General features: G+C 38.6%; 2 protein-coding genes across 4 annotated transcripts in view; one reads left to right on the top strand and one right to left on the bottom strand.

Moving 5' to 3' along the window:
• il1rapl2 (interleukin 1 receptor accessory protein-like 2) overlaps nt 1–23,766 on the bottom strand; it is a 470,254-nt gene that overhangs the window by 52,783 nt on the left and 393,705 nt on the right. For all 3 annotated transcript variants that reach the window (XM_088344484.1, XM_088344482.1, XM_088344483.1), the window contains exon 7: nt 23,177–23,251. In XM_088344484.1, coding sequence (XP_088200610.1) covers nt 23,177–23,251 — 75 coding nt within the window. The remainder of the gene's footprint in view (nt 1–23,176; nt 23,252–23,766) is intronic.
• Nucleotides 15,468–17,597, top strand: LOC148359278 (zinc finger BED domain-containing protein 4-like). Its single transcript, XM_088344485.1, has 2 exons — nt 15,468–16,590; nt 16,796–17,597. The coding sequence occupies exons 1-2, from the start codon at nt 15,483–15,485 to the stop codon at nt 17,185–17,187; spliced, it is 1,500 nt and encodes a 499-aa protein (XP_088200611.1). The 5' UTR covers nt 15,468–15,482; the 3' UTR covers nt 17,188–17,597.

Below are 23,766 nucleotides of genomic sequence, written 5' to 3'. Positions count from 1 at the left end.
CTGAGCTTACATGTTTTCATAGGCCGATGTAGACGATTCCTGATCATAAAATGTTAAGTTTGAGAAATTTACTGACGGGCGTGCCTAGCAGAAAGCTAACTATTGCCAACCAAATAGTGAGTTTTCTTTGTTTCTTAATCAAAGCAAAGTTTGCCACCATGACATTGCCACCATACGTGCCGCTTATCTCTCAGGCCTCCAAGCAGATCGTTCTCCTGGTACCATGAGAAGACCGTATTAATGAGGCCAATGAGAGAGAGGGTAAACTATACTGGGCTAGTGGAGGAAATAGATGGAAAAAACAATGTGAGCCTATCGAGGTGGGATGCAGAGGGTTTGCTGGCCAGTCCCTCTACAGGGCTTACAATATCTTGGGCATCACAGGGACCAACAAGCGAAGAAGGTAACAGAGGCAGCAGAAGTTTCCTCAAGGTGGCTTTGGTTGAGGAGAAGTACACCGTGGTTAGGTGGTGCTACCTGGACACAGGTTGCGGTCTAATCAACCCCAGCCTGGGTGAGGGTGTATGATTTTTGAAGACCCGAAGCACCCTGTGACCCCAGCTAACATCACTGATGATGTGTCCTGGTTGCATCAGTCGATGTATGTTAAAAGCTTAGAATAAAACTTATTCTTCATTTATTTGTGCGTCTCTACTATTTTCCTTTTGGACTGATCAATTATTATCCATATATATCCAATAAACTGAAAAATATATAATTTTAAGCTAAAATTAAAATATGTTGGGAGTATTGCTTACTTCATGATAAATGTTTGAGACAATATCAGGCTGTGTCAAAATATTTGGGTGAGAAACCGTTATCACCACCTGCTAGCGTATTCTGAATTAAATAAAGGTAATTTAAAGTAATTTGTTTTACACAGGCATGTTGTGGGACAATTTTGTGCTAATGGAAAGAGAATATCATTGCAACACATCATATATTCAGTAATGCAATTCTTCAAGACTGATCTAAAAGGGCCAGTCACACGAAGGACTCATGCCAGACTTCTAAAAATCATATTAAAAGTGCATTTTGTTGAATCATTTCAGAATATGGCCACAATTTTGCCAGACAAATTTGTAGCTGTGGTTTCCCAAATGTTCAATTCCATTACCTCAAACAGGAGCATAAGCAGTTTTATGGAGTGAACAAACATGTTAGCCTTGATGATTGTGGGTTTTAACAAATGCTAACCTATGCTCCTTCATTCTTATATCATAAACATGTTGCTTTTGTTCTAGTATTTGACATAGGTGGATTGTAAAAGAATATGACATCGTACAGTATTCTGGTTTCTAATATGGAGGAACATTTCGAATGTGGTGTAAAATATATATACTAATATTTATTTGAGACAAAATAGTCAAACAGAAGGAAAATTTCAGTACATGGCTACATTGTGAGCCTTATCATACCCAGAACTGTTTGTTGCTGATGTGACTGTCAAAGAAAAACAATCTAAAGTGATGTATAACAAAAAACAACTTACGTCAGCCTTTTTGTTCCTTATGAATGAAATTATATTGGTGCATTGACTTGAGTCGTCCCATTACAGTCCTCATAACAAAAGTAATCCTAAATCACAGTCGTTCTCCCGAAAAACAGCTATTTTCAATTTTGTGCCTGTACTTAGAGGTATGTGTGCGTTTTTGTATCTCAAATGAATCCGCAAAGTCACCTGGAAAAATGAAGACAACACAGAAATCCCCTAGACTGCTGCAAAGCTCCGGTCCTCGATGCTATTCAATTTTCTTTTCATTTCATGTAATTCGTGTTTCGACCCCCGCCGTTCCTCTACGACCTACTTCTTATCCACATGAACATTAAATAAAGGTTATTGAATTCTCCTTTTCTCCTCAAGAAATTCAAGTATCTAGGGGACTTTAGAGAACTGGGTGGAGACTTAAATGTTTTAATTAGCCATCTAAAAAAAACAAGAGCGTAATTTGTACTTTTCCTCAAACTGTTTTTTTAAGAAGTATCTATTTTGCATTTTATCTGAAGGATGGGAAACAAGCGGCATGGAAATCGCAGATGATTATTCATGAAAAACTTCAGAAAACTATGTTTTCGCTTATGCAAGTGCGCTTAGCAAGAGGAAATCATGCAAACTGGTTGAGAGGTTTACAGCCACAACTTGAGGCTGCAAATAGATTTGTTTGACATATGAATTCACTCTCATCTAAAAATATATATCTCAGAAACAGTTTTTTTTGTTGTTCGATAAAGAGTTGTGTTAACAGTGCCGTAAATTCCGGACTATAAGCCGCTACTTTTTTCCCAAACGTTAAATTTGGCGGCTTATTCAGTGATGCGGCCAATTTATGTAATTTTCTAACGCCCGCCAGCGGCGCTCGAGTACAAAAGGTAAGATTTAGACCGGTGGAATATATGCACCGAGGTTGACTGCAACTTCTTGGCTTGACTAGCGGCGAGAAATCTTTCACTAAAACTGGCCTTATGCAAAAGGCAACTTTTTCGCAAGTCTGCCAGTGGATCCTGACAGCGTGGGGCAGCATCAAAAAATCCACCATCACCAACGGGTTCCGAAAAGCTGGTCTGCTGCGTGACGGAGAGAAGGGCGCAGAATCAGGAGTGGATTAGAGTTCAAGCGAAAGTGACAGCGTGAGTCTGTGGGACGACGTCTATATGACAAAGTTTCTTTTCGACACTGAGGAAGACTACTTTGATGGCTTCAGTTCTAAGGAGGAAGATGAGGACGGTTTACCGTGATTTTTACAAGTACGGTATGTTTTTTTAACAGACCCGTTTACTGTGTTGCAAGCGTGTTGCTAGCGTGTTGCTACCATTAACTGCCCTGTCACAGGCACCGTTTGGGATGAAAGTTATATTATTATTATTAAAGCTTTGAAAACTCTCTCGGTGTACCGTCTTTCTCTGTATATATGTGTAACCATGTGTAATATATTTGCAACTGTATATTTTTGTAATGTATTTATTTTAGATACTTATTCTGATATGTTTTGCACGGGCGAAACAAAAAAGAAGGGGCGAAAACAACGGGGGCTGACGGGAAGTGGAGTAAAGGTGAGACGTGTTTGTGGACGCAGCAGACAATAGTGGATTTTTGGACTCTGTACTTTAATGAAGGACATTGAGTTTCAATCGCGGGACTTAAAGTCGGGTTTGGGTTAATTTTGTGTATGTGTTACATGTTTTAATGTGGGTGCATGCGGCTTATATACAGGTGCGGCTTGTGTAACTACAAAATCGGTTTTCCTCCTAAAATGTGGTGGGTGCGGCTTATAATCAGGTGCGCTCAATAGTCCGGAATTTACGGTATAAACTATTCAGCACCTACTATTGTTAAAAAAACCACACCATTTAAATAAACCATACTGATTTAAATAAAAAGTGAAATACATAGATTATCCTGTAACTATGCATTTTTTAAAATACACCTTGTTCGAGGAATTTGAATATATTCTACACAAAATAAGGAGCTGACATTATTGTCTGCCATCTTGCTGCTATGAGTAGGCCTGCTCAAAAACCTAAAAAAGGCTGGGCCAAACAATGAAAAGAAAATGTATGCTTTTTGGTCAATTTGAGTGCCCAAGGTTCATATTTTCCCTTTTAGCACTCTTTTTTGGTTGCACTTCACAATCCAGCCACATCTGATATTCAAATAATAAACACTGTCCCTTAAAGGAGTAATTGTTGCCGGAATCTGTCAATATTAAACATATCTTTACTTTCATGTAAACTTTTTTATTCTTTTTTTCTTTTTTCTTTCTTTCTCTTTCCTTTTCTCTCTTTATTTCTCCCTCTTTCTGTTTCTTTACCTCTCTTTCTTTCTATCTTTCTTTCTTTCTTTCTTTTTCTCTTTAATATACTAGTGCAGCCCTACATGTTACATGTTACACGTTATATCGGGTATACACATTATAGCGGGTATTTTTGTATTCTACTCTTATTTTATTAATTAACACAAGGATACTGCTGGAAATGTGAATTTCCCCATGGTGATGAATAAGGTGTCTGACTGTCTGTCTGTCTGTCTCTGTCTGTCTGTCTGTCTAGTGAGAGTTTCTGTTCTACCATTTGGCTCCCAAGCTAAAATGAGTTTGACACTCCCTTAGTATACTATTATAAAATTGGTGAATGGTTACTGTTGATTAGATGAGCATTTGCCTACTTTATTATGAACAGGCTGTCCTAAAAATCAATCATGAAAATACATGTTGATTGATTTCATAATCAATTATGCTTGTGTCAATTCATTCATTGTTTTTTTTTTTTTAGCATGGCTGCGTTATTTTGGAAAAGCCACGCTTTTTAGAACAATGTGACAACACGTTCTCATTTCATCTATTTACATCCCCACGATTTCATGTTAAATCCGTTCTCATTCTCTTGTCCTCAAATGCTTTGGCATTAAATCCTCTCTGTACGCGTAATAGTGACACATTTTCAAAAATCACATCATTTTTTGCCAACTGCAGCACCAATTGTTGGTGGTAATCCTGTTTAGGTTTTTAGAACATGTTTTTATGTGTGAGTGATGCTCTTTTTATGTAATGGTGTGACTGGGCTGTTTTTGTATAACGTGTTTAGTCAAATCACATTTATCTTGATTGTCACTTGAACCTTTTGCCTTGCTGTTGGTATTTGGGATACAGATATATATATAGAGAATATATATATAGAGAAGCAGTTCCATCCAGGATATGATGAATATTTATCAATATTTGCAATGAATTGACTAGTGCTTTTTCCTTTACTCATGGCCACTTTAGTAAACAGAACAGGTATGATTATTGACATTTTGAGGGTCTGGGGGTACCTAAAAAGTCTTCTTCAAGGGCTGGATACATAAAAATCCAAAGAAGCAAGAGCAGTATTGACGTTGCCTGACTTGAACAATGAGTTATGATAGTATATTGTTGAGAAAACGGGAAAATGTTTGGATTTTTTTTCACATTTTGGGGATAGCCCACAGCCCTGTATACCACAAGCATAGATCTGGACCTGGCATGACCAGATGACAAACTCCAAATATCACATTCTCTGGATTTCCTGATTTCTCTATCTCATAAAGGCTTGTTTTGTCCAATTGTGTCTTTGTTTCCTTTTTCTTCCCCATGTTAGCCAACTGGCTCCCTCGACTTCTTGTCTCGTTTCCGAGAGTCTCTCTTCTCGTCAGGGTCAATTTTATAGCCAACTTTTCTTTCTGTCCCTCCTATGCCTTGGTCCTCAAACCCCATAAGAAAATTAACGTCACAAGTTATAAAACGCCTATATACCTACCTACCTACTTACCTACCAATCTACCTACCTACGTACCTACCTACTTACTTACCTACCTGCCTACCTCCTGACCGATCGACCGACCAACACACTTACCCACAGTACCTACCTACGTACCTACCTACCTACCCATCTACCAACTAACCAACCAAAAAAGCGACAAACCAACCAACCAACCACCAAATCAAACCAGCTGTGCTTATTGCGTTGATCGGTATCTATTGGTTAATACTGGTCAATCACGGAAAAGTGAATTCTGTATTTATATTTTTGAGACATGCTGCCATTTAGCAGTTAAATGCCGTATGTCATTAGTACAGCAGTACAAAAGCATTATTAGACAATACCATTGCTACACTACCTTTGAATTTTATTTCGTTTTAGTAGGTTTGAGTAAAAGAATGTACAAGGAATCCTCAAATATTCCAAAATAATTTGATGTTTTGTATTTTTTGCGGTGCTTAGATAATTTTGACGTGATCATTTCATCTGTAGCTAACAAGAACAAGTTTGAGCACCCCTGACACTTACTTCCAACCTACATGCCTACCTACCTACCTATCTACACACCCTACCTACCTACCTACCTACCTACCTACCTACCTACCTACCTACCTACCTACCTACATGCCTTCCTGCCTGCCTACCTACCTACCTACCTACCTGCCTACCTGCCTACCTACCCACCTACCTAACATCGACCGACCGACCAACTATCCTACCGATCCACCTACCTACCTACCTACCTACCTACCTACCTACCTACCTACCTACCTACCAACTTACCTACCTACCTTCCTACCTACACACCCACCCACCTATCAACCTACCTACCTATCCACCTACCTACAGACCTACCTTCTTACCTATAAATGTACCCACTCACTGACCTAACTACCTACCTACCGACCGACTGACTTACCTACCGACCGACTTACCTACTGACAGACCGACTTACCTACCTACCTACCTACCTACCTACCTACCTACCTACCTACCTACCTACCTACCTACCTACCTACCCACCTACCTACCTATCTACCTACCTACTTAACCATCCACCTACCTACCTACCTAGCTACTTACCTACCTACCTACCTACCTACCTACCTACCTACCTACCTACCTACTTACCTATCAATGTATCCACTCACTGACTTAACTACCTGCCTACCTACCTACTGCATCTACCTACCTACCTACCTACCTACCTACCTTTCTACCTAACTGCCTACATATCAACAAATATACCTACTTACCTACAGACCTACCAATCAACAAACATACCGACCTAACTACCGGTCTACCTACCTACCTACCTACCTACCTACCTACCTACCTACCTACCTCCTTACCTACCTACCTACCTCCTTACCTACTTACCTACCTTTCGACCTACCAACATTATTCTATGACTTATGGATTGTAATCTTTTTTGTGAAAATACACCTTGAAGCGTAAGTATTAATAGTGTCGGTGATTATAATAATGCTATATTTATGTCTCATACCTCATCCATAATTTGCTGTGAAAACCCTATTTAGGTATCAAATAATATTTGGCACTTTAGTATTTTGGATTGATCTGATTTAATAAATATGTGACAAAGAATCACCTCTGCAAATATTAAAGCATTCCTTTCAAACAGGAAATAAAGCTGCCAAAAAGGAGGAAAATAAAGATTTGACTTTTCTCCAAACACAATTCCGCCATGATGTCAGTCATTGATTTTATCAGTTCCCAACAGACACCACCTTGTTATTCCTCCGAGCACAAAGATTCCAAACCCCCAATGATTCTTAATAGCTCCCTTAGGAAAGACAATCAATTCACATTCCATGCCCATATTTGGCAGTTTCCTGACAGATCTAATTAAAAAAGTTCCTCGCTGTTATATACCTATTCTGGACATTTGATTGGCTTGGGGACTGGCCTCGTTAAGAGGTGTTTTAAATTAACAGATGAAATTAGAACGGAGATTGGTGGCGATATGCTTGACAAGGTTAATTAAATGACCATTCATAAGGGCTTTGTTACTGACAGTATAAGAACAGATAGAACTGGCAGAGCAGTTTTTTATTTAGTCTGATTTTACTTTTGATTTTACGGATAAACTAATTCCAAAAGGAGAGTAAACCTACACCAGAACAGTGCATTTTGATGCTCATTATGTATTTTGGTTTCTTTTTTTGTAATATGTGTAGCGATTTTTTTAGCTTTAATTTTGAAAATCGTTAGGATTGAAACAAATTATTCTTTACTGCAATCAGTAAATGAATTTGCCTCTAGGTGTTGCTTGTGCTCTACCATAAATGTTTTTTTTTTCTCTGAAGAAGGCTAGAATTTCCCACACTGATAAAAATTAAATTATTACTTGAGTTGTTTTAAATTCTTATATGAATTCAAATCCCAAGAAAATTGAATCAATGAACCAGGCCCATGGAAATTATTTAATTTCGACCCCTGAAGGTTACTAGCACAAAAAGAAAGTTTTCCGCTATAATGCTCATCGATTTGGGGAGATTCCCTTGTACATAAAAAAACGCTTTTTCCCAAGAACCAGCAAACATGGTGTTAAATTTGAAACCGTCCTCTTACTTGTTGTTGCAGAGAGATTTGGTCCCGTGTTTCGGGTGATTGCAATGTGTGGCCCACGTGCTGAACTTAGGGCCGCAAAGCTGGCCTGCAAGGCCACATAAATCACCCGCCATGCGGGGCCGAAGACAAGAGCCAGTCGGAAAAGAGAGAAAGCGAACTATCGATCAGTTCCCTTTATATGGATCCATTCCCTTTATATGGACCTGGATCGCTTGAATAGACCATGCTTCTATGGGCGTAGTCCAAGATATCTGATACTACCAGTATCAGGTAACGGTCTAGAAATTGCTAAACTTATTAGAAAGCAAAATACGTGAGACATTTGCGTAATGATCTGTACTTGAGAATGCCCCTCCACTCGACATAATTACGTACGATGAGAACAATATTTTATCAATACATAGCCTTGGATGTTTTATTTACATTCAATACTTCATGTTATCAGATTTCATCATAGATACACAGATACACAGATATGGTCAACATAAAATATAAGTTATTCATATGCTATAGAATAGAAGTGTGTTTTAAGCTGAAAAAAAGCAAAAAAAGGAAAGGAAAAGAAAGGAACAATGGAATAAACTACATTGTAGTTAAATTTCCAATGTTTAAAATGTAATCCAAAAGTAGTAGCTTGTAATCCGAAATTAACTGCATATACAGTCCCTCCGATTATTTGAATTCATTCATGTTATTCTTTTCTTTTTCTTAAATGATAAACATCAAAGAAGTATTTTCATAGTATCTATATTTTTTAAATGTACATTTTTCCACATCGAGACCGAGATAGCTCACTTTCTTATAACTAAATTAAGACACAACCTTCTGCTGGTCTAAATTTTGTCCCTTCTATTTCACAAAAATGTCAGGCATGCCCGACGTGTTTAAAAGTATTTAGTGTCAGTCTGTCGGAACATGCAGTGTCGCAGAACGATGTGCCTAAATTCCCAAACACACTCAATAAGTCCGTTCCATTTAATTCCAAGTGCAAATAACAATTTAAAACAAACTTGAGTTCAGAAAAGAAAATCCTTCTCCTGTTTCACGGCAACACTGCATACTGTGACTCTGAAGTTTCATCCTCTGTGTAAAATTAGCACATCAGCATGGATAAAACGAATGCTGCCCTTGAGTCAGCTAGAATCTCCTGCTCAAAGAATCTAATTAGAGTAGACTTATTTGGTTTGTTTAGGAGTCAAAAGCAGTTGGAAGCCAGGCACCACACATACACAAACTGAAGAAATTGCCTTGTTTTATTTGAGATTCACAAACATAAAATGCTACGATAAAGAAAGCATGTTGGGTTTTTTTCACACTAGTATAAATGAAGACAGATTTTCACAATAATCCATTCAATTTTCCAAAGCAATCAGAAAGAGCAAAATACCTGCATACATGATGTGTGAATGATTAGTTAGTTGATTGAATAAAGCACTTGCTTATTGGAATTGAACAACAACGCTTTGAAGCAATTGCAGATAATTGGATTGCTAAACAAAATAAATGTTATTATTTATCTCCTATTTCAAAGACAGGCAGCCACATCTGCTTTATGCATTTTAAACGGTTGTATTTGGTTTTCAAAGCGCAGTTTCACCTATACAAAGTTCAGTAAATTAAATAATCTACAGTTTGAATAAATAACCTTTAAAGTTTGATCAAGGTTGATACAAGTATTTGTATCAACACCATCAAAACTTCTCCAAAGCAAAAATAACTGAAGGGTTTATTAATGGTGGGACTGTGTGTTTTGGCATCTTTGGACACTCAGCCAAATACGAATTTATATAAGACACAGTTTACTTACTTATATTATAGGTTTTCTTATGCCCAGTTAATTACAAAAAACGGCCTCCTGGCGGACACATAGACGGAAACCCCAAAGATTATTTTTAGGTTTATTTAGATAAAGCTTTACAAAGATGTATGTCTACATATATAAATGGTCAAACGCTGCAATCTTTTAGTTGGAAAAACAGTTATTTTGATGGAGCAAAGCATACAATGTTGTCTTTTTGTTTATATTTAGTGAATAATACAGAGAAAACAGAAGTCAGTGCTACACTCGGTGATTAAAAGTATTACTATTTTTATTTTTAAGTTTGCTATTTTTAATATTTTGGTGTTTTGTTACTGTTGGCTTTTTGATCTGAACTGAAGTTCTTTTTGTTGTGAATACTGCATTTTAGCATGCCAAATGTAAAATAAATAGAGAGCCGCTGACGTTGAGTGTACGTTTCAAGCTTAAAACGGATTCTGACGATTCTATGGTGTATCGTCTTGATTTATTTAAACATTGTTTTTGTATAGTATAAGTTAACAGAAATATCCACCTTTTTTCATCCCTATGTGGGGCCGACAATTCTGAGAGTTAGTGTCAATTATGACATCAATACTGTTCAGGCTTTAGCTAATGATTATGGTTTAGCTTCAGAAAGCTGGTGAGCAGTAAATGGCCTGGGAAATTTATATGTCACCATTCTCAAAAAAGATGCCCTGGGAGATGGACAAAATCAGGTGAACCTTTTATATTTGAACAAAACACTGTATAGGCCTCAAACATGAGTTATAGTTTTTGTAATACTACTGAAGAAAAAGTGCAAGCAGGGCCCAAGATATTTTGATTTGATAACTACTGACATGCATGCTCGCAACATATGTGAAGCCTGTGTAGTTGCACTGGGTGTTGGTGCTGTATGGCAGATATCCAAGCAAACCATCACAACCTTGCTCATACTGATTCCATTATTCCTCACAGACTCACAAACACACACATACACAAGCACGTTATGGTCAGATGGATTTTGAAAGGGGATTACTGCCTAATAAAAATCAGATTTTGACTCCGCATGATTATTATCCGGCAGAGAAGATCACCATTCATAAAGGAGAGTGAATGACAGCACGAAATGATTGGATGCTGATGGAGATACGACATCACAGAAGGCCAAACAGCAGCCGTTCAAAAGTTTTCTGGTTGGTTCTCCATCACGCTATGATACAGATTTAAAAAAATATGTGGAGGAAAAAAGACTGGTCGGCAATACTGGTTTCCTTAAAACAAGGACTGACGGGCTGAGTGGCAGAATGTTCCCTAAGGCCATCACAACCTTAAACAAGCACACACAACTGTGAAAATATATATTTTGCATATGTAGTATTTTATTTATCAACTTGATTTGGAATATTGTTGCTGCTAAATATTACTGGATTTTTTTTTTCATTGCACTATTGCTGTGAATTTTTCAGACTCAGGAGTTATTCAACTTGTGAATGCTATCACAGTAAATCGTGTCATTACTTCCTCATATTTCCATACGTATAATGTAAAAAAAAAAAAAACTGAGTGGTCGGACAAATAGCGGTATGTATGATAAAACTTTTCAAACATTCCCTTTAATGATATCTGTGTAAGTAGGATTTAAAATGGGCCAGGGATTGGTGACATTTCTGTACCCATGGCACTTAAACAACAATTTCCACATACTTTCATGAACTTTCAAAGTCTAATTTATTGAAATATATTAAGTTCACGCACTATGTTAGTTTAGTTCATATCATAGTTAATTTTGCGCACCTGTAAAAAGAATATGTTTTGGATTTTAAAAAAATTATCATGTTTTATACTAAAGTAGGATTCAGTTAATAGACATTAGGGGTGGTGATACTCAGATCCGGGGTTATCGATCCGATCTAAGTATACACATGGTAGTGTCTATTGGGAATGGCATGATCATTGAATAATTGAATCCTCCCCCTAGAGTTACTCTATATTTTTGACAAACATATTAAGCACAAAGAAATGTCTCATTTTTTGTTAAATAACTACAGTTCAAACTTGAAAGTATAACAAATATATACAAATTAATTCACAACTTTTTCAGAACAGAAGCCAAGAGAGTCAAATATAAAAACAGCAATGTAATAAAGTCAACATGTCAACTATACCTGCAATTACAACATATTTTGAAAATGAATAAGAAAGTGCAAATAATGTAAACAATACGTAATGAAAATATCATACCTATAAATAAAATACTACAACAACTGCCACAGAGCAAAAGTCAAGAAAGTCAAACTAAATATACAACAATGTAACAAACGCGTCCTTTTGCCCCTGTTGCCATAATGACAACAGATTTACAGATTTTTTTTCAGGAACAGCAACATTTTTGGTTGCAGCTTGTCAGTCAAAATAATCTATTCTTATACCAAAACTACTGAAATAGGACTATTTTAGTTTCTCCCATATGTCCTGTTTCCCCGGGTGAGTTGAACGGGGGTCACATTAACTGCTCGTCCTCAGTTTTCTGCGATTGAACACTAGAACCAAATTGATTTCATCATATATAGTTTACTTCAGACATGGGGACTTGAGACTTAGTGACTTGGACTCGAGTCGACTCGAGTCGCTGTTTTTTATGACTTGTGACTTGACTTGGACTTGGCAATCTAAGACTCGGGACTTGACTTGACTTGAGCCACGATGACTTGAATGACTTGCGTGTTCATATATATATATATATATTTCATTATTTAAATAATGTTGACAATTACAGTACGGGATGCGGGCTGAGAAACGCTCTCATGTCACGCCCACTCTGCCCATGCGCCACACACCTCCACGGCAACCACCTGAAGTCAGCATGTCTGCTCCGAGGGTAGTAACTTTTGGCTTCAAAAACTTCTGTGAAGAAGGTAAACGGCGAACAGCGCAGTGCAAATTTTGCAACGGGAAAATTTCGGACAGCCAGACCACCACCTCAAATTTCATCCGACATTTGAAGAGCCATTCTGCCCAGTAAGTGTTTGTCAGTGTTAATATCTGTTTGTCAATGTGTTAATATCTGGTGAGTTGGATGTTGGCTAATGTCTGTGAATATTGTCATTCACCCAGGTCATTTTATCCATACAGTTTAGTTGTAGGCAACTGGACTTCTAATTTGAGCTTGAGGAACTTCCATGAGGAACATCTACAGCTCAATCTCTAAAAAGTCCAGTTGCTTACTCTTTGGTTGTTAGCTAAGAGTGAGCGGCAGGGCGATTTAGCCGCTGCACAGGGGGGTTTCAGTTTATCATTGTGACATTCTTATGCAGAGACGAGAGGTTATCGTAACCTGCGTCAATGATGCTTCATTCATTTACTTTTATAAACATTGCAGTATGTTTGAGTAAAACGAATGCATTTGTGCTCATAGTGCCTCGTCTATCCTACAACGGGTAACGCAAAAGACAAGCCAGGCATATTGAGCTAGGAGCTACGGATAAACGGGCTGTCTAATTGAGAAAATAGGGTAGGCTAAGCGGTGAAGTTGAGAAGGACACGTGCACTGTACATGATCAAAAATCAGGGATGTGATTTGACCAAAGTGAAATTATCTGAAAATTAGGCGGGGGTCTGGGGGCCGCGGGCACCCAGCTAGGTCCAGGGCAGTGCCCTGGTGGGGGGAGAAGTGGGGCGAAGCCCCCCGGAGGTCATGGGTTTTCCGTGTTTTTAAGTACTTTCAATGCACTCAGATGACAAAGAAATAGACAAAACAACAGCATACATTTTCAATGTATTTTGAACTATCCCATATAAAATTACAGTTTAAGTCAACTCAAAATCAGTCACATTAAAAAACATTGGACTGCCTTTGCTATTAAAAACTATCACTGAGAATATCATCATATCTAACTCATGTGATTACTAAGTTAACACATAAATCATGTTGAAGAGTTCAAATTTCATGAACAAATAATTGTATCATGACCAAATGAAAAGTAACTCATATTAGAACATACCATAAATGTCTTTGTTATAGAAGAAGATGTTATCTATAAATGAAAGTACTGTAGTGGGTTGTACATAATTCACCCACGGAACCATTGTTTAGTTAGCGAGTTCCTAGGGGGACTCTTAATTCGGCCGGTTCTAGCCACTCTCGTGTTTGTTTTGTTATCGCCAGTTTAAATGTCATTAAAGCAGCTTTCGTTGGCACCTTTGTTTGACACTCCGCTTACGACTCCCGTCTCTGCTCGCTACATTGGATCACGTCGGGGTCACCAACATTTGTAGATAATTCCTTCTCTAACCAGTCCGATCGAAACTTGTTTTTTTACGATCTTAGCAATTTCTTTAACTCGCGGAGCATCTTTGCGTTCGATCTCGGACATCTTTCTTTAAACACTCGGCAAAAACGTGTGAGAAATGAACAATGGCATACTCCTACGCCTTTATAAGGAGCGCGTTTATTGGTCAACACGGAGACTTCAACCAATCGCAAGTACGTTTCATTTCAGTTACGGAAACACTAAAATGGAACGCTGTCGAGACGAAATCGTTTTTTTTACCATTTAAAAGAATCGGAAATTTTAAAATTTTATTTTTGGAGCGAAAGCGGAATTCCGCGAATTAGCGGAAAAATCACATCCCTGAAAAATGTGTCTTTGCCTTAATGTTATAGTCTCAATCTGCATATAATTTGGAAGTGTTGGCAAAAGGGCACCTTCCACGATTGGGGAGAGTGTGGGGTTGGCGGCAGCTGCAGGGGGATCCGCTCTTTTTCACAGGCATGCTGATCGTACATAGTCAAGTCAAAGTCAGTTTTATTTGCCAGTTCCTTCAAATGTACTTGACATAAAACGGAATCGAAATTACGTTCCACACTGTCCTATGCGTAGACATTGACAACAATAAAGTGCAATAAAAGTGCAACAATAAAGCCTGGCTATCGCGACTATTAATAAACTGTGATAAACGTGTGATAAACTCATCACACGAGTTTAGTCTGGCCAACCATCCGAGAGGCTGCGTTGATCAAATGCCTCTGTGTACTACTGGACTATGCTACAACCAATCAGACTACAACGTCATCACGCTAAAACCGCCTCAATCGTGCAGGCTAGATCAAAAGTTATGCCAGTAGTCTCCAAATCAAATAGTGACAATAATGTTAATCCAATCTTATAATTAAGAGCACTAAGTCGACAATTATGGAAGTTTTTTTTGTAGTTTTTTTTTAGTAACTTTTTAGTATAAAAATAAATATTAGCTCATTATTTTCTTTAAAAATTTTGATTTCATGGTTGGAAATGTTAAATAAATTGTTTTATTTATTAACTATCACATGGTTAAGATATACCAGCTTTATGAGCATAAAAAAGTAAAAAAATGTGGTAAAAGCTTCAGTTACAGTTGATTTGATATTAAGTAATATCATCCAGAAGATAGATAAAAAAAAATACAGAAAGTTTCAAACAACTGTTTTTTTAACCATATGTCATGATTTCATGTCTGCCCAACCATACAGGACATCTCATTCTTGTTTTTGCATCTGCTTCACAGATATGCAGAGTATGAAAGGACAAGAAACGCCTGCACTGATACTACACAGCCTGCAATATCACAGTTCATCCAGTCTCGTCCTCTGGAAGCATATTCAGCAAATCATCCCAAACAGAAGTCCATAACCAATGCTATTGTTACAGATCTTGTGATTGGATGTAGCATGCCCCTTTCAATGACGGAAAATAAACATTTCAGGCACTTCATGTCTGTGGTCGACTCCAAATACCAGCCTATCTGCCGCAGAACAATAACTTCAACAATAGAATCACTTGTTGCAGACATGCAAGAAAAGATCAAAGTGATTCTTGCTGGTGTAGACCATGTGTCGGTTACCATAGACATTTGGTCAGATAGGAGGATGCGCGGCTTTTTGGGAGTCACTGGCCATGTCTTAACAACCTCAGAAGGAGTCATGCTGAAGTCATACCTGCTGGCATGCAGCAGATTCAAGGGATCTCACACAGGAGAGCGCATTGCTGAAGCCTTTGATTCCCTGTGTGAGGATTATGGCATTCGGAAAAAACTCGACTTCATAATCTGTGATAATGCTGCGAATATGAAGCGAGCATTTTCAGTCTGTTTTCCGAAGGATCAAGATGACGAAGTAACCGATGATGACAATCTGGATGATGAAGAATTGTGGGAAGACCTCTCCAGAGGTGACTGGGAGACTGTGGACCGCACAATCAACAGAGGAAGCCCTAAACGTCAGCAATGCTTTGCGCATACTCTGCAGTTAGCTGTTGGTGATGGTCTCAAGGATGCACGGATCATGAACAGTTCCTTTGCAAAATGCTCCAAGCTTAGCTCTCTCTTGCATACATCCAGCACCTTTAAAGATGCGTTTGAGGAGAAGTTTGATCAGCGAGGGATACCCGCTGCTGTAAACACACGGTGGAATTCAACTTTCCGACAAGTCAAGGCAGTGCTCTCATTCAGTCACCAGGACTTGTGCAGTGTTGTTCAGAACACGGGACACAGTGAGCTGGTCTTCTCAATTAGGGAGTGGAACTTGATGAAGGAACTTTGTGATGTGCTACAGCCATTTGCAGAGGCCACTGATCTTACTCAGGGAGAGAAGATTGTGACGATTAGCTCTGTCCTCCCCTGTGTATTGTCTCTTAACCACCACTTGGAAAGACTCAAGCCGCAAGTGCGCTTCCTGGGAAGCATGATCCATAGCCTGCAATTCTCTTTGAAGAAACGGTTCCGGGGAATCTTCGTTAATGTGAAGATGTTGTCAGCTGCATCAGGGGAAGAGCTGCCATTTGCAGACCCAGTCTACATCAGGTCAGCTGTCCTGGACCCGGCTTTCTCCATGATGTGGCTTCAGCATGATGTGCTTGTCACCGATGATGTCAAGAATAACATTGTTGACATGGTAAAAGGTCAGTGGATTTTTTTTTTTTAACGTGATGTACACTTAGGCGTGTCACCATTATCAAATTATGGAAATGTAATTCAAAACAGTTAGATGAGTATTATAATCCATTTTAGAGATGATTTTGCAAGCGTATCAAACTGTGGATGTTCAATTTTGAATAATGCTCATGAGATCTTACGCTTGCCCTTTTTTTTCTTTGTTTTAATTAGATCTGATTCTACGTGAGGTGCAACCTCACACAACATCCCAGAGTCCTGAATTCCTAGAGGAGGAAAGCGAAAGCCAGCAAGAAGACAGCACTGGCCTATTCTCAGGCTACAAAAAACGCCGCAAGCAGGACCCAACCACCAACCCAGAGACACAACTAAATAACTATTTTTCTCTTTGTTGTGGGCAGCCTTGTCTGTCCTTCTGGGACGCAAACAGGGCTGTCCTCCCTGCCCTTTTTCCTGTTGCAATGAAAGCTTTGTCAGTGCCAGCCTCAAGTTCCCCAGTGGAAAGAGTCTTCAGCCATGGTGGAATCATTATGAGACCCCATCGAGCTCGGCTTGCAGATAAGACCCTGTCTAATCTTCTATTTTGCAAATGCAATACCTTGTAAAAAGGGAATGACTGATGGATATACAGTGACTGAGTGAGTGAGTTAATTTGTGTCATTGTGAGTGAGTGAGTGAGTGAGTGAGTGAGTGAGTGAGTGAGTGAGTGAGTGAGTGAGTGAGTGAGTGAGTGAGTGAGTGAGTGAGTGAGAGTGTGTGAGTGTGTGTGAGTGTGTGAGTGAGAGAGAGAGGAGAAATGTAACAAAGTTTAATAATAATAAGCTATTTGTTTTAGCTGTTATTTGTTTCCTCATAAAAAGGGATTGACTTATGGATATACTGTTTGAGTGAGTGACAGAAAGCGTGTGAGAGAGAAATCTGCAAAGAAAAGAGCAAGAGAAATGTGACAGTTTAATCCTCTGTAAGTTAGTATTTGTTTTAGCTGTTATTGTTACTTTGTAAAAGTAAAAAAAAAGTAAAAGTTTGGGTTTCGATCTACAGATCACTTTTTCTGTCAATAAATACCAAATACTGACGATATCACTGTTTGTTTGAGTCTATGATGTATTTTACTGAACATGAGTATTTAGGATACAAATATTTTATTACAGGTTAGGCACATTAGCCAAGGATGATTACTTGATTTCTTATATATTGCCTTTCACTTTATTAAGATCAGATTCTGAAGCTAAAATTACAACAGTACGCCAAAGGTGACTTGACTTGGACTTGACTTGACCTATTACAGGACTTGACTTGACTTGACTTGACACAGCCTGTGACTTGACTTGACTTGACTTGCCCAAGAAAAAAATACTTGGGACTTACTTGAGACTTGCACATGTGTGACTTGGTCCCAACTTTACTTGAGGTGTTCGAATTGAGTTCACAAAAGCCTTACATACTTTGTATTTAATTATTATGATCAAATAACATTTGGTAAGATATAATTTAGTGACACTTTACTAAAAAAAATCTTCATAGCTTCTAGGGCTAATAATCTTATTTTTGGAGAGCAGTGTAAACTTTTTTCATATTGTTATATACATTTGCCACAGTAGAGGACCATTTTACAACACAAATGACACCTGGAATTTTCATTTAATGTTGTTGGGAAATAAAGGGCCACAATCTGCTGCGCTTACAGTTTGCAATTTGTCATATTTAGCTTTAGACAAGGGTGCACGCATAGACCTCTTCTGCCTGGCAGGCAAGATGCAGCAGAAGACCAGGCAGGGAGATGTTCTAAAAGTGCACTTGTTCATTTTGCAAATGGCATTAATCCAGAGAGTGGCTCGGGCACTGGGTGAGAGAGAGAAGGGCTGCACTTTTTTCATATAGATCTGCATTTGAGAAAATTGCCGGATGGGGTGTATCATTCCCAGGACAATGGTATCAATGTAATCCAAGTACTTGCTTAGTATGGATAATATCGACATTTGGATCACCTCGCCTACCTTTAATGCACATATAAAACTGATGGGGTTCACTGGCTCCAATGAGGTGATGCACTTTCAACTTCAGCCAGACTCCAAGTACACCTTGTTAATATTTTTGCATATTTATACTGACATACTTTTTCATATTTTTCTATTTTAAGTCTATATTTACGTGTTTATCCTGAAATGCCAAGTCAAACTCGTAAACAATGTTCTCCATGGCAATAAAGACAATTCTAATTGTAATTTCTTAATCTTTGACCGTGCATTGTTGTTACAAACCGATCATATTTCCCTGATAATGTCTGATATTTATAAACCAACGTGAGGGCTTAAAAGACAACCACAAAAATCCAAGGGAAAAGAGTTCAATGCACCCCACTTCAAGTTATCTCTGACAGTGAAAGTGAACACTGACACGGGCATAACGGTTTTAAAGGATGCGGATGAGGAGATAGAATGTGTTGAAAGGAAGAGAGTTGCAATTGTTTGAGATAGCGGATGAGGATAGACGGCAGACCGACAGATGGAAATAAAGTGAGATAAAAGTAGCAGATGCCTCACTGGGACACGGGGAGACAGACACACTAAGATAAATGGTGTTGGGGTAAAACCCAGTGGTGAAGATGATAGGGGTTGCTAAAAAATACAGTGCGCCTCCTCAGCTTTACCTGCTTTTTCGCAGCCAAAACGCTCATTGGCACTTTTTTCACTGAGAGTGTAAATGTATGTGTTATTTTTCTCTTTAAAATACTTCACGGATCAATGATAGAGGTAGAGGGCGGAGAAGAAACTGTCCGGAGGGAGCAGGGCCAGACATCACTTGAGAAATAGGCTTAAATGACCCCATAACTTAAAGTGCTTATTGTGTAGCCGGGAGACTAATCCGTTCTCAACCTTTATGACACCTAACACACGTAAAAAAAGAAAAACATAACTTTGCCTGAAAGTAACCGACAAACTTTACAAATTTAGCGTGCATTAGCTAAATCGTTGTTTACAATTTTCTGAATTTGGTCGACAGAGCATTGACTTTCATTGAAATAGTTTACTATGTAGAAGACATCCAATTCTGCAAGTTCTCCTATGAAATTACCCAAAAGACTTTTCAGTAAGACTATTTGAAATTGACTAAGGCTGCTCTCTTGAATATATAAGGAGGCAACAAAAATAATGGAAATTATAATTATCATATTCTATGTTGTATTCTAACATTGACTCACACCCATCATTAATTGGTAAAAAGTACATACACAATTACACAGACACACAATAGGGTATTGTAATATGTATTCCCCTTGAAGAAAAAAATACTAGTGAAATACTCTATTTCATTCCTACCAAATCAACAATTCATTCTATCTTATCATTGCCCCCTGCCCCCTTTATGTGGGTGATATGTTCAAGCAGCGGTGCATAGAACATAAATGTAAAAAGAAGAGCTACAAATGAAAAGGAGCATGTACACAAGGCATAGAATGAACCAAATGCCGAATGTGAACCAGAATTCAGTGTTTGTAAGGAATAATGAATCATTCCACTTAGTTTGTTGGAAACCTAAATTAGAGCATACAGTAACCCATCTTTCGCAAAGATTGCATTACATAAATGTCCCGCAATAGTCAAAACCCGCGAAGTAGAAATCCTTAATTTATATATTTTATTATGTATTTATTTATTATTATGTACTTATTACTTAAGAACAAACTCAATTTACAGACCCAAGTTTTTTTTTTTTTTACAATCCACCCCGGTGGTACAGAATGAGCCCGGCCTGAGACTGGTAGGTCGCTGGTTTGTGCCTTGGCCGAATCATACCTAAGACACAGGTACAAAGTTAGTACCTATTCCCTCCCTGCTTGGTGCATGTTCATTCTCTTGGAGCTCCTAATAGATTGTCGTACAAATGCAGCTCAGGCCAACCAGAGAGCTTTTGTAATGTCGGATGGCCCTTGAACTCCTCATGATACCTTCATTATTCATGGATTTCTTTCCCCCGTTGAAAAGTCTGCTTGCTCATATCTCAAATCAATCTTTAATTATGCATTTCATCTTCCTCTAGCCCACATTAGTGATATAATAATGAGTTAACTGCATTGTGTTGATTACCCATGGTGTTATCGAGTGATGGAGGACAAAGGTGGCGATTTGGGAGATGATGGTGCAAGTAGAATGGAAAAACTATCCTGACAGTTGTGGAAAGGAGAAGAATTTAAAAAAGCTTTATCATTGAACAGACAATGCGCAGTTTCTAGTGAGCACTAATGGTGTACACAAGTATTTACAGAAACACTATCGGTTGTGTGTGGTGCGAGTGAGACTGAGATTCCTGTGAAAAGGTGTCCCTGCTGCAATCAGTGTACTGATGCCTCAGGGCCTATTTGCTCTCTTACATCGATGTGGAATTAATGGAATGCCCGTAATAGTACATGCCTTCAAATGCCTTGTCAGGGAGGCCGCTGCACGGCAGGCGATATACACACACACACAGTCTTCCAGTAACACCAAATACTTCAAGGCCGAAATGTAATATTTGACAATTACACAAAGCTGTATTGTGTATTGCAATTAACAATGAGTGTTAAAAAGAAGAAAATAAACCACAGAGACTCAAAGTGACCATTAAACACTATTATTCTACCAACTTTTGCAAAAATGTTTTTTTAATTATTAACATTTCTTTAACCAATAGGAGGTGCTAAATAATACACCCGGAATTAGGACCCAGATGCGTAACGCTATCCGGTGCTCGCTGGACGCGGGAAGCAAGCCGCTCACAGAATCAGAACGTGTTCCGAATGCGGAAGTGGATCTTCCGGAGCGGGAGATTGTGGTGTCGAGGATGGAAAAATCAGGTCTATAGCCGGGACAGGAGAGCAAAACGTGGTCGGGATCAAAAACGGGTCGTAAGCCGGGACGGGAGAGCAAAACGTGGTCTGGGTCAAAAACAGGTTGTAACCGGAGACAAACGGAGAAATCAAGAACGGACGGATGGAAAACGGGTGCAAAAAGCGGGACTGACGGGAGTCAGAGTCAAAGTGCTTGCCTTGTAGAAACAGAGGTTCGCTGACGGACAGACAACAGGCGAGTGAAAGGACTGAGCTTAAAAAAGGACGGCGAACCAATCAGGTAGTAGTCATTTTGAAACCTCATCTCATCTCTCATCTCATTAGCTGCACCGCTTATCCTCAGTAGGGTCGCGGGGGTGCTGGAGCCCATCCCAGCAATCATCGGGGAGTGGGCAGGGGACACCCTGAACTGGTTGCCAGCCAATCGCAGGGCACACGGGGACAGACAACTCACTCGCTCAGTCACACCTAGGGACAATGTGGACCGGCCAATTCACCTGAAATGCATGTCTTTGGAATGTGGGGGGAAACCGGAGTGCTCGGAGGAAACCCACGCAAGCACGGGGAGAACATACAAACTCCGCACAGTAAGGCCGGGAGCTGGATTTGAACCCACGCAGGAGGTTCCCACGACCTCAGAACTGTGCCGCACACGCGCTAACCACTGCGCCGCCGTGCTGCCCGCATTTTGAAACCCTGTCCCTTTAATAATTCTTTCATAAACCATTGAAGGACGCATTAGATTATTAAAGAACAAAGAAGAACTGTAAGGGAGAAGCACTTTTCGCCCTATAAGTATTAAAAAAAAACTTATTTTTTCTTAACCAGTGTTAAATAATACACAGGCTGATATAAATAGAAATGAACTTTTGTTTATTTTATTACAATAGCCATCAATAAATGCAACATTAAAAAACGGGTACAATACTCCTATCTCTTTTATTGTCTTATTTGGGAATTTCTATTGCAGCTACATGTTATTGCACTACTTTTTATCACACTTCTCCCTCTCCAATCAATACCTAGCAAATACATTTTCCTTTTTATCCTGACATTCTTTTATCGTTTATTTTTGTCTTTATTACGTGTTTACCCTGGACTGCCAATGTTCACTAAGTTGTTATCGATGACAATAAAGACAATTCTAAATCTAATATCCTTGTATTACTCCTCTGAAAATACTAGGAAAATAATGAGCTGCTGCCACCTACTGATATAAAAAAATGTAATAGTTTGTCTGCCAAGCACGAAAAACATTGCAGATCGGTAATTTTTGCCGCCAAATAGAAACAATTTTGGCACACCAGAAAAAAGTCGGGTGGCACACACACTGTTTGAGAAACGCTGCTCCAATTCAGTAAAAGCTATCATGAGATTGAATCTTGCCTATATATATATATTATATATATATATATATATATATATATATATATATGTATTGATATAATGATTTATTATGACGAGTTAATCAATTATTAGTTGCGGTGGCAGTCAAATAGCACTTTCCCTTTGCATTATAAATCATTTAGTTAAAACACACATTGATGTTTCAACCAAATTTGCAGTTAAATTGTCTGTGAGCGGCAGTCTATAAAGTGCTTGGCCAATCCTTAAATATAAACACATTCATAGTTACGGCGGATTGATAGAATGACTCATCATTGAAAAAGAAATCAATGAAGAAAGGGAAAATTTGTGGAAATGTCAAGACAAGTAAAAGAAAAGTGTGCAACATGTAATATTTTATAAGTTCATAGCAGACTTACCGGGCGTGATCTCTATTACTGTGTCTCGTCTCTCAGGGGGGAACAGCACTTTAGGTGGCTGTGTGGTCTGGAGAGCTGGAGGAGAAGGGATATTTTTAGTTTTGCAAGGAATCTTTTACACGTAAAACAAAAATCAATGAGGGTCAAGATGTGATCCTGGACTTGATAGACAAATGAACATTTCAAAACGAGGTACAGCATTTCATCCTCAGTAGGATTCTATCAGGATTAAGGCCCCAATCACATCGAAAAGAATTAAATATGATGTTCTAAGGCAGGGGTGTCAAACTCATTTTAACTTGGGGGCTACACGATAGGACAAACATTCTGTCGGGGGCCGGACTAGTAGATTAAAGAGAAAGAAAAAGAGGGATGGACAGAAAGAAAGAAAGAAAGAAAGAAAGACAGAAAGAAAGACAGAAAGAAAGAAAGAAAGAAAGAAAGAAAGAAAGAAAGAAAGAAAGAAAGAAAGAAAGAAAGAAAGAAAGAAAGAAAGAAGAAAAGAAAGGAAGCAAGAAAGAACGACAGAAAGGAAAAAAAAGGAAGAATGAAAGAAAAAAACGGATTAGTAGATTAAAGAGAAAGCAAAA

Source organism: Urocampus carinirostris, chromosome 9 (genome assembly GCF_059441175.1).
Source record: "Urocampus carinirostris isolate Australia breed hairy pipefish chromosome 9, RoL_Ucar_1.0, whole genome shotgun sequence".
Classification (NCBI taxonomy): Eukaryota; Metazoa; Chordata; class Actinopteri; order Syngnathiformes; family Syngnathidae; genus Urocampus; species Urocampus carinirostris.
Note: the sequence above shows the minus strand (reverse complement) of the source record. Positions and strands in the feature narration are given on the sequence as shown.